The sequence below is a fragment of the Stegodyphus dumicola genome, chromosome X2 (assembly GCF_044657685.1).
Source record: "Stegodyphus dumicola isolate Sdum_Otavi_A_Nest chromosome X2, ASM4465768v1".
NCBI lineage: Eukaryota > Metazoa > Arthropoda > Arachnida > Araneae > Eresidae > Stegodyphus > Stegodyphus dumicola.
In genome coordinates, this window is record NC_140781.1 from 173,022,271 (window position 1) to 173,035,021 (window position 12,751).

Consider the following 12,751-nt stretch of genomic DNA (forward strand, 5'->3'; position numbering starts at 1 on the left):
ATGAGAGATTCCGGTTCCCGTCTTGTTCCAGTCCTGTTCCGGTCCTGATCCAGTCCTATTCCAGTTCCAGTCTGGCCGTTTAAGTCCAAAACACGTAGAAGCAGAAGTCTGAATCCAGTGAATGGAGATATATGCCGAAAGGGCTAGATGGATTTTGTCTTTTAAAAGAAAGTGTTTTTCACCGTGCCGGCATAGCTGTTACTTTAAAGCACTTTGAATGTTTTCCATCCAAGATGTTAAGTTTTCATCAGTGTTGAAGTTCCAGTTAAATAAACCTTTAAGTTTTAGACAAGGTTTTTGTGTTCTTCAGAAAGATTCGAAGTCAGATATATCACATAGGATTTAGTGGAAAAATCAACAGCTGTAAAGAGAGATTCATTGAATACTGGTTTGTTTTCTTAGTTCAAATCCCATAGAATAGATTGGTTGCATGGGCACTTGCTAAACCGTGTTCTGTTAAACAAATCATTTAGTTTTGATCTGATGTCAAATTTATGTACTTATCTATATGAATATATTATCAAATATATTATCAATTGTTGTAATATATAACCAGCACTTAATTTTGAAGCATGTTTTCCATAAATAATAAGAAAATAAGTTTTGGTTTGAGTAATATGGATAATATTTTTGCATAAGAATTTTAAGACATTGAAATTAAACAAAATGTATTTGGACACCTTTCTTCGTAATTTTAGCCATTCAATAGCTGTAAAGAGAGATTCATTGAATACTGGTTTGTTTTCTTAGTTCAAATCCCATAGAATAGGTTGGTTGCATTGGCACTTGCTAAACCATGTTCTGTTAAACAAATCTTTTAGTTTTGATCTGATGTCGAATTTATGTACTTTTCTATATGAATATATTATCAAATGAAGTATGTTAAATAAGTACTAGTTTTAATCAATATGCAAGTATGATTTTGTTTATTCTTCCAACAGTATTAAAAGTATCTAATTAACCTTTATTGATTTGTGCAATCTTTTAAGCATTTTTATTTATCATACCTGCACAGCTTTAATTTTTTCTTATTTTAGGTATGAGAAAATGATATCGGGAATGTACATGGGAGAAATAGTTCGAAGAATTGTTGTTAAGCTTGCAAATGAAGGCTTAATGTTTAAAGGAAATTTATCAGAAAAATTCAACACTCCTTATGCTTTTAAAACCAAATATGTTTCAAATGTTGAAAGGTATGTTATTAAATTTTATAAAAAATACATAAATATTACTGTCTTTCATATGATAATTCTCTTTTTAAGTCTTCATTTTTATAATTCTGTAAAATTGATCAGAACTCTTCAGCTTTGGTATCCATCAGTTAAAAAAAAAATTGCTTACAATAAAAAGTATTTTTAAAGCTTGATTAATCTACACACAAATATTTCTGAAAAGGCTGTCGCTCGATTACTAAAGAGCCATAATTTAATTCAAACTCTGGAAGGGCTAAATTTTTTTTAACCAAAGAGATGAGCCAATATCGAATAAATGTGCTACCAAAACCAAATAGACATGATATTCAATTCTTATTCATGATATACAATTCATATTCATGATATATTCCTAGACATGGACTAGACTGGAGGATGGCGGGAAACCATGTCAGTTGAAGCCACACTTTAGAGATGCAACTTGATATTTGTAATATTTTAAAAGTAATAAACCAGTTTTTGAATAGAAGGAATATTTTATGTAGTTTATCAATCATATTATTTATAACTAATATGATTATTTAGTACAAAAGTAAATTATTTGTGTTGTTATTGGTCTGTGTTCAAGAAAATAATTTCCTATATTGCACAAATATTCAACTTTAGTACAGTAAACCCTTGCCAAACATGGGATTATGTCATTATTACATTGCGCATACGGCAAAAATATTGCTGCCCAAAGTTAACTTTTATGGAAAATAAGTGTTGTGTATAATTCAGATTAAAGTATATAATTTAAATAAACGTAAATGTTGTAATTAAAATGAAAAAATGAAACAAATGTTAATCAATGGTTTTTTATTGTTTAATTGATTAATAAGTACCTAATGCTTTTTATTTTTTAAAGCTGGCGATTTTTTTTTTTTTTTGCTTAGCACACAGACTGATAAACTCTTTAAAAGTTTCATGGTGAGGATTGCAATACTTTTCAATGCCTGTTATGAAGTGTTCTCTTCTTTCTTATTAGAATTAACATCTATAGCAAAATCAAACACTTCTTGTGTCTTTTTTTAATAATTCTTTCAATAAAATGTGCTTCATTCTTCAGTGCCGTTGCTTTGATTGTTGACTGGTGTTATACAGTCATCCATTCCTTCATTTTTCATTTCTTTGACTTCTCCTTCCCGTTTACTGAAAATCCTTCACCGCCATTTGCTTTTCCAAATGGTAAATTTCTTCCATTTCGTTTTCAATCGAGGAACATTTATTGTTAATAGCTTCTGGCCAGAGCTGAACTAGCCAGCCTTAACTATTGAACAAATGTTGAATCATGTATGAATGGAATTCTAGCATGAGACAAATTAAGTGGAAACAAGATAATGCATATATGCGAAATGTCATTCTGCAAATCCATGCTTGACAAGAGTTTACAGTATGATTTCGTACTTATCATTCTCTTTTCAGACAGAAAATTAAACATGTTCTGATTTCCAAAAGAGAAATCTGATTTTGTCAATTCATTTTAATTGTAAACTCATTGAGTAAACTCAAAATGAAGACATAGCAGTCTTAAGAATAACAAGAAAAGCTTTTAATTGGAATGAAAAATAATGTAGAGGTTTGAAAAACTGAATTAACAATTTTTCTTAATTCTAAACTGAGATGCTAAAGAGTACTTGTGTGGAAATTGCAATTTGGTATATGAAAATTCCTACATTATCAACTTAGCAAATGCAATTTGGTATATGAAAATTCCTACATTATCAACTTAGCAAAGTTGTTGCATATAAAATAGTAAATAAACAAAAGCAATGAAGACAGCTTGCAGTTCTCCATAAGAAAGTTTTTAAAACAAATTGTCAGATTAGCAAAGATTTTGCATAAAAAAAAATAATTTTCATGCATAGGTAACTAGAAGACTAGTTAACTAACACTTCATCATTTTATTATCATCCTTTTTTTTTTTTTTTTTTTTTTTTTTTTTTTTTTCCTGGTGCAACTTTAGTAAAAAAGTCATAGTTTCATTTAGTAGCAGATTTGAGGTAGACACACAACATATAAACACATTATGTTGATAGTGTATCAGTCTTTTTTTGTAATTCTTTTTCCAATAATGTACAGTCACAGAAATGGTGCACAGTTTGAAATCGTTCAGTCATAACACTAATTTAAAAAGGTGAAATTGTTTATTTTTAAAATATCTTGTATAACACAATGTAGTATCTTCACTCTTCGACTGCTCAGTGACAGTCACTATATGATGAAGCATAACACTGTAATCCATAAAGAGGACCTTAGGACTTTCAAGGTCCTGGAAAAGATATACATAAGAAACCCACTTCGGTTCAGTACTGGTCACTGCCGACTGAGTCTGTTTAGAGGATGTGGAGTTTTATAAGCTATCGGTCATAGTGCTCCCATAAAGAAAATTATGCCACCTACAAACCAGAGCCTTTACATAATGATAGAGAGGTGAATGTGCATTTCCTATTCTCTCCAAATGTTTAGATGTTCAAAATCACTAGTGAAACTAAATACACACTTTACTATAGCCAGCACACACCTTACAGGTCATATAAAAAAAAAAGAGAGAGACACCTGAGTATAGTCTGATCATGGTCTAGCATGAAATCAGACATTTAGGTATGCAATATAAGTGTCTTGCAATTTCACTCATTGTTTACTGTCATCTTAGCTTGCTGTAGGGAAAGGTACTGATTTACCATCACTACAGTTGCTTGTGAACAGCCACCACTAAATTTTGGCCAGTTATTTCTGTCATTTGAAATACCATCCAAGGTTGTGACATGATGCTGTGTGCTATTGCTAATGCTTCAACCAAAACAGTCACGCTTTGAATGTCTTCTAGTTTCCCAGTGGTTTGAGCTCTGGTAAAGTTGTTAAGATGTGTCCCCTGGATTGTATGTTGAACATATTCTTAGGTGGCAACTCGGTGTCATTTAAATTGATGTGCACTGTACAGTAGCTACAATTGAAATGTTGGGCATATACCATCTTGGTGCTAAATACATGTTCTGGTATGTATGTGCAGGCCATACCATATCAGGCAGTAAGTAATGTGATTGTTATTTCACTGGGCTTTGTATGATCTTCTGCTGTCCATTGCTCCATTTCATCCTTAATTTCTGCATACCAGTTTATATTCTCATAAGAGAAAAATGACAATATTAAAAAATGACGCTTTGACTATGCACTCGTGCATTATATTGATCTTTAGCAGTACCATGATAGTCAATTTTATCTGAAACATATTAAGTACAATGGGAAAAATCAATTTTGATGAGTATAATTTTAAAATCAAATCTGATTTTATCACTATTATGTAACATTTAAAATTTTTGTGTGTTGAATTTTGTAGAAAATTACATTTTTTCATGTCATCTCACAGAAAGGAAGTTATTAAAGAGTTCCATAAAAAATGCATTGGAATATTAAGTCATGTTTTTGCTTGGAAATGAAATTACCATTGTTTAGTGAGTTATCTGACCTGAAGGGTGTTTAATTGCTGAAAACTTGCAATTCTACCTGAGTTCAAACTTGGTGAATTAGGATAATTGGGGAAAGCATTTTGTAGTGTCTGTAAGTGCACTTGCAAATTTTACAATGGTTCTAGAGGAGTAATAGGGTTAATTAAGTTCAGCCTGAAGAATGGTCTCATTTTCCATTTATGTGTATCTTCTAATTGATTTAGAAAAGTAGATATTGAAGCCCCAACTTACATATTTTTAATTATAGTGACCCAAGACACAAAAATACTGAAACAGAGATTGTCCTGAAAAAGATGGGTATTTCTGAAGCATCTGGTGAAGACTGTGATATTCTCAAACTTGTGTGTACAAGAGTATCGACCCGAGCAGCACACTTAGTTTCAGCTGGTAAGTACTGGAATTTCTTTCTAAAAAAAATTTTTGTTCAATTTATATTGTAAGTCATATTTTGTCTTTTCTGAATACAGTTCAACTTTTTGATGTTTTGACATATATTCAAACTCAGTACTGCATGATTTCAGCTTTTGATATCCTTTGCACTTTTTTATTGCTTACATTTGCATAACATACTGTTATATATTAATCACTTTGTATTCAATATTCTGAATAAGTGGTCAGATGGAAGAGACTGTGATCCTTTGTTCCAGTTTGAAAATCATGAAGAAAGTTGTTACAACTGTTCAACTGATGCAGTAAAAGTCTGGTAGTTTAGCATTCATTGATGCATGATGCCCAATAATCTGGCACTCTTCAATGACATTTCCGCATGAAGATGTTATTCGTAGCTCATTCAGAAAAACTTGGAACATGCACTGCAACTTTTTGTATTTTTGTATAAACTTTTGTTCGGAAGTATTAGTTCTTTATCTTAATTTATTTAATGTTTTGAAGCCATAATAAAAATGTTGATAAGGAAATGTGATGCAAGCATGGCAGTGTACCGGAATAATATTTAATCTAGCCTATGGATCAAGGAGATACTCAAATCTTTAACTACAGAAATTCATATGTGCAAAACTGATTAAATGTCAAAGACCTCCAAGCTCAGTTCAGTGTAAATATTGTTCTTTTTATGGCTCTTTCCCATTGCTTGGAAACCTGTAAGCAGCCCATTTAAAAACATTTGGCCAAAATTGTAGCTATGTTCCTTGAAGCAAAATTCTATTCAGAGAAGGGGAAATTGTTGATGATCTAGTGATCAAACATTCTAAGTTATAGGAAACAGTTGTCTTCCTTCAAACAATTCATTAATCACACTTTCAGAAAACAAAATTATTACATTGATATAAAGTAACAGAAATGAACCAATTGGAGAAGAGTGTCAGCATCACAATTGAAAGTACCTAACATCTGCAGTCAACAAAAGAAATGGAGAGTGATAAAGAATATTCATTCAAAATCATCTGACATGAATCTGGTGAAGCATTAAATATGTTTGTGTGAAATTCATTGAAAAAGTGAAGCATATTATATGCATTCTATGGAATGATTTTAAAAAAATTAATGTGTGAAGCAAGTGACATTTGAACTTTATTTGCAGAGACTTCATGCTTTAGCAGTATTGATCTCTTCAAAACAAAAAGCTGATTAAATATGATTAACTATGAATAAATTTATTTATTAATAAACTTTGCTCATTTAATTGGGCTTATGCTACTGTGTTCAATTTTTTTTAATTCCTCAAGGCATTCAATAAAGCAGAAAGAATTCGTTTACAACTTTATGGAATTTTAATATGATAATCCAGTATCTCTTAAGATTCAAATACGCTAGATCATCAAACTTTGCTGTACTGCAAAATTCCTTAAAACAGACATGAATGTCAGAGACTCAGTTCCAGAAGTATAGCATTTACTTGTTGTTGAAAACTCAGACCTCAAAAAGCATACTAAAATTGAACAACTGGTTTAGTGAACTAGGACTAAATACGTATGGACTGCTTCATACTGAATTTGTTGCTTGTGGCAGCAGCTTAACAATTAATCCGTATGTTTTCTATGATGGGCAAAAGAAGCTAAAATATTTTGGTGTAGCCAAGCTGGGCAAATGTTTTGCAAGCATTATCTTATATTCTGTTATTTATTTGAAGAATTCCAAAATTTAATCTGCATTAATTTGACATAGTAAAACTTAATAAACTATATAAGAATACAAAGGAAATAAAAAATGTTTATATGAATATGCAGCTTGCAAATCTCATTTTGGAAAGAACCTTACATATAAAAACATAGAATTAGGAAAGTCATTTGTAAAGTCTTTTCCCTTGTTTGGTATTTTGTGCCATTCCTTTTTTTTTCTGGGGAGGTAGGAAGATAATTTTAAAGAACATCTATGTGTATAAAATTTGCTTGTTAAAAGCGTTGTTAAAAGTTGTATTGACATGAGTACTCTCAATGAATACATTTAAACTGATATTTACTCTGAATAATTTTAATTTATATATATATATATTAAAACATGTTTTGCACAACTCTAGTCATAACTGAGCATGCTATATGAGCTCCAGTTACAAAATTTAAAATGATTTTTATTTTATCTATTATGTAAAAATGTTCTTGTATTTCAACTTGTTTCCTTCTATTAGCATTAAACTTTATTTTTAGTGTACTGACATAACAAGCACATAGATTTGCTTCTGTTTTCTGATGGGGTGCTCAAATTTTTTAGGTGTAGCCACAATATTGAATAAAATGAAGCGAACTCACACAACTGTTGGAGTTGATGGCTCTGTTTACCGATATCATCCTCATTTTAGGGAACTTATGGAAAGTAAAATTGATGAATTAACAGATCCTAATTATAAAGTAAGTCTTTCCCTCTTTTGTCATGACTTTATTGCCTGAATATGTATCTTGTCATGAGTTCTTTTTCACCTTTATCTCACTTTATATTTTGCACCTTTGTTATGTCTCTTACTTTGGTTATATTTTTTAAATAAACAATATTATAGTAAATGATGCGTAATATTATAGTTAGTAAACAATATATGGTATTATGGTTAGTGTGTAATTGCTCTCATTTTCTGAAAGAATGTAGTACATCTTTTTTTAATTGCTTTATATGGTGTGGTATTAGTGGCTGAAACCGCTATACAAAAAACCGATTGTAGTACAGGGTGAATTGAACTTCTAACTTAAGTTGTAACAATAACATGAATTTTTATAATATAAAAACATTAACAATTGCAATTCTTGACAGTGTGGGACTTTGATACGTTTAGTCCCGTAATTTAAAAACTTTGTTAACAGAAAACTGCTGTGTCACTATTAACATTGTACATGAGGAGACATAGTTGTAGCCGGCCAACATGCCTATAGCTCTAGCTGGAAAGGCCTGGCCCTTCTCAGAAAACCACCTTTCATATCTCACTGTGTCGTTACCTGCGCTGAACTCTCCAGGAGGGGGGGAGAATATTCCTTCATTGGTACATAACAAAGGTGTCCATCTCCTGACCCTTCTTCTCCTGACCTGAAAAGACTTCTTTTATCGCTTTGTCTCTTCGAGTGACCTTCGAGGCTGCGACCAGACTCATTAACAAAGGCACCTCATTGCATTTAACTTATGTACTGAAAAAAGTACTATTGCATTCTGAAATCATTCATCCTAGACAAAGAACCTCTGTGCGACCTATCACAGTGGTATATCAGTGTCTTGTATGTTTCCTGGTTGAAGGTATTAAATGATATTCTGCAAGGTGTTTTTTAAAGGCAACGTGTTCAATTTTGTGCCATTTGCACAGTTTGTTAATGTGAGATGATTTTTTTCTGCATTATTAGCACAGTTGTTTTACCTTTGTTGAAATTATTACAAGCTTTAAAGACAGAATTTCTAATTTAAATGCATCTAATGTAGAATAGCATTCACATTTCTTGTATGAGATTTTGCCATTCTGCACACAGTAATATGTAGTAGAGGTGATCGATTACTATGTCTATTTGAATCTTACCTAAGACATGTTTGCCACCAAGTGTCTTTGCATAGTGATGGCATTTAAACTGTCTATAAGGAAGCCTTCTTGAAAAACTGACGATAGAAGATATATAGTACTCTCAGATTTTCTAACATTTTTTTTAGCTTAATTCTAAGCCCTCTCACCTGCCCATGGCCAAAACAAGTGCCATTAAGTTTTAGAAATTTTTATTGGTATAGGTGTTTATAATATTAAAAAAGTTAATATTTGTGTAAAATAAATTGATTATCATCAAAGAAAATAGTAAAAGTAATTTAAAATGAAATATACCTGCACTTAAGCTTAAAATTTTATATAATGCCATGAAGACACCAAAATGTTCAGAAGAACCAGTTCTGTGCCTCATATTCTTTAAAGAGTTTCTAATTTCTCTTAGTATTATTGTCGCAAGATATAGATTCCTGAATGTCTCTTTAAGTTATCTCTCCGGATGAACAGAAGAATTTGTTAATTTATTGTAAATACTAATAATGCATAGTAAAATAAATAGCTATAATAACTCAAGAACACAAATATTGGGCAAATCCTCTATAGCACATAAGAAATATTGTGAACTGTTGTTACCCCTCACAAAGCTTAAAGTGCAATTCAGTTAATTTTCTTTGAAGTGCAGTCTCTCTGAAATCACTCAAAACTGATTAGCAGTTGACTGATTGTTGGCTGTCACAGCCATATTTATATGGTATTGACAGGCCTTCTGGAAGATTGCTTTTAAAGCTTCGAAAATATGTTCCCAAAGCTTCTAAAAAATCACCAGATTGAAGAGCAATTATGAAATGTTAAAAGAAGCCTATCAGGGAGGTTTTTGCCTGTATCCTAGGTTCTAGTTGAGCTGTTTCAACAATTTAAATGCTGTTGAATTCAGATCACAAAATCTTGCAGTTCAATACAAAAACAACCAAAAAAAAAAAAAAAACGCGAAAGTACTTACATACAAGAACAATATCAGAAGCCAGAAGTTGTTACCTTGAATGCAAAAAATAATTTAAAAAACATAATATTCTACACAAAAGCAACAATGCAGTCAAATGGGTGAAAATATTTACAATAATTAAATACATTTATGTTGCCATTATATTCTACAGGATGCAGTTTGTGGGCATTATTCATCATCTGTTTTGTATTGTATTTTCGCTATTCTTGTTTAATATTCTGTTAAAAAAGCTTATGCATTTTTAATTTCTCAAAGAATATATTTTTGTTCTTCAGGCTGGTTGAAATTTTAATTGTATATAATATTTTTGAGAAAAATTGAGTCGTAGATTTTGTGTAATCTTAAATATTCCCATCATTTGTATTTTACTGCTGTCAGTATTCAAGGTTAGAGATTGATCTAGGTTTTAAATGTGCAAATAGACATAGATGATCACTTTTATTGTACTCAAAATTGCACTCAAACTTGGTTTATTTATGTCAAAATAAATGCTTTCTTTACATCATGAATTAATTTTTTAGTTTTGCTCTGACATTTTGTTTGTAGAAATAATTTCTTTGCCTTTATTTGAACTCCAAGGTTTGCATGTAGCCTCTGTTCTTTCAATTTGTGTATTATTTTTTGCATCTTCTTTAAATATAAAGGAGTAAATGTAATGAAGTTTATTGTGGCAATTGGTTATTCATTTGAAGTGTTTAGTTAAGCCTAGAAACTAGAGCCTAAACTTTCATAAGACTAAAAACTAGAGGAACATATTTTGACTCTTTCTCTCTGTAAAATGTGCACTATAAAGTTCTTATAGTGCTTTTTTATATTTTTTTAACGTTTTCTCATTTGTGCACCTGCTTTAAATTCTGATGAGATATAAAAAATGGTTTGTAAGCAGACCGAATTTCATTTTACATCTTTGTCGTTTTTCTGAATCGGTTCATAAGGCTTCAAGTGCAAATGAAAGAAATGTACAAGTATATTGAGTAATTAATTAGTTAGTGAACATCTTAAATTTAATTTAGTATGTAAATTAATCAATGTGCATACATCTGAATCAAAAAACTGTAAATGGAATTGGTGTAAAGAATTTTCTAAATTAGATGTGAAATGGTGAATCATGTGGTGTGTGAATTTACTTCCTCTTTATTCCCCCCCCCCCACAAGTTTAGTCAAATGTGACTGGAAATGTAATAAGTGATTCAGAGTGTAGTATTATCTAATGAATGTATATCATCATACTATAATTATATATTGTTGGATTTTAGTGACTCTGTGTATTTTTAATAATTAAAATTTTTATTTGTATTGTTTAGTTTGAACTAATGTTATCTGAAGATGGAAGTGGTCGAGGAGCTGCACTAGTAGCTGCTGTAGCTGTACGGTGCACTAAGTAAATTATACATGTATTATTTAAAAACATAGATTGTAATTTATGCCAAATGTCTATATTGAAAATGTCAGAGATACTCTTCTTTCAAATGAGGTGACCTTCTCTCTGAGAAGTCAGTATATTGTGATATTGTTTTAAGATAAGTAATATGTTTCTGGTGCTGCATACTTTTCATAGAATAATTGCAGCATTCATTGAAAAATGACTTTATGCTTTAAGCAGATGTTCTTTAATCTTAAAATTATTTTATTCTAATTCCATCCATGTCAGTTCAGTTATGTATAATAGTGTAATTTTTTTTAAATTGACAAATCATGTTGTTAATGTCTAATGTCTGACATCAGGTTTAATCAATTCATTGTCAAACTGCATTTATACAGTATTGGTGCTTTTACATGTGTAGCATTTAAAATATGCATTTTTTTTTATTTTTAATCTTTGTATAGTATTCATATTTTTAATTTTACTCTGTAATGAGTTTATGGCATGAGACTTATTACTAGAGTTGCTATTTTAGGTATACAGTAATTATTTTATAAATAAATACTAGTTCTTTTATAAATCTTTAGAATCTCATTTTTAGCATAATTGTGATAGTTTGATTATATTTTGTTGTGATAACACATTGAAATATCTAGTAAACACTCAACTGGGTTGTAAGAAAATATTTTAGTCTTTCATAGAATTTTTTTATAGACCGAAAACCTATCAGTTAAATAAGCAGGTTTCTGATTAATTCTATAAATTTCATTTTTACTGCATTTTGAAAAAGAGGGCAATCTTATCTGTTTTTAGCTCATACTACTTGAAATGAATTTTTAGCTATATGTCTTAATTTTGTTATTGAAGTGAAGATGTTTTTAATATGAAACATTTCCATATTTATAGTGTTAGAATAAAATTGTTGTTTGCATAGCTATTGAGTGAAATGTTTGTATTATGAAATTTTAATGTTACGATAATTGCAAGAAAGGATCACTTAAATTACATTTCAAGTATGTAATAGACTTTGTGAAGGTCTTGAAATACAAGATGTGCCTCTTTATCTTGAATATGATGTATTTGAATGTATTGAAAAGTTGAATGAAATGCTTGTATAATAAAAGGTTTCGGTTGCCTTGTGAGTTTGCTTTTTATTTGAAAATTTGGAATGAACACATGGGCTGTGTTATTTAGTTTTTAACCACAGGGCTGTCTTATTTATTTTTAATGTCTGGGGGGGGGGAATTTTTGTATGCAAAAATACTCATACAATGGCAAAGTCCAGTGATAAACTTTTATAATATATAATGTGTTTCTTCCCATTTTAAATTAATTTTAAAACTAAATTAACTATGGAAGAAAATTTTGGCAGTAAAATTATTTTGCTTCATAATTTGCATCCAGGTAATTATTTTGAAACTCCATAATATTCCATTTTAAAGAAGTCTTTAATTTTATATGGAAATACCTGGGAAAGGTAAATCTACTGCTCATTATCATCATTTCCTGTTTTGCTTATGAAAGTCTTGAAAGGTGTAGAGGACAGGCAATGAAAAACGACATCATGATGCTGGTTGCTGCTCATCTAATGCAGCGTTGTGATTTTCTTATGCATGTTTTCATGTTCTGTAATAAGTTATGAAGGGCTTGTTTCTTTGTATTAAGTTCCTGTCCATGATTTAAACTGAAAATTACTGAAGCAGTATGTTTTAAACCTGTCAGCTGTCGCAGAAATACTTTCATAATTAAAATGCTGTGCTAAAAATTACAGTGCTGTCACTTATCAGAAGTATAGGGAAATTTGAATTTGTTAATGGTTAATGT

At 30.5% G+C, this 12,751-nt stretch overlaps 1 protein-coding gene across 1 annotated transcript in view; it reads left to right on the top strand.

Moving 5' to 3' along the window:
* Positions 1–12,069, top strand: part of LOC118192230 (hexokinase-2-like) — a 57,662-nt gene extending 45,593 nt beyond the window's left edge. The window contains exons 7-10 of the mRNA XM_035363142.2: positions 1,038–1,193; positions 4,908–5,047; positions 7,328–7,464; positions 10,869–12,069. Coding sequence (XP_035219033.1) covers positions 1,038–1,193; positions 4,908–5,047; positions 7,328–7,464; positions 10,869–10,949 — 514 coding nt within the window. The 3' untranslated portion in view covers positions 10,950–12,069. The remainder of the gene's footprint in view (positions 1–1,037; positions 1,194–4,907; positions 5,048–7,327; positions 7,465–10,868) is intronic.
* The last annotated feature ends 682 nt before the right edge of the window (positions 12,070–12,751 follow it).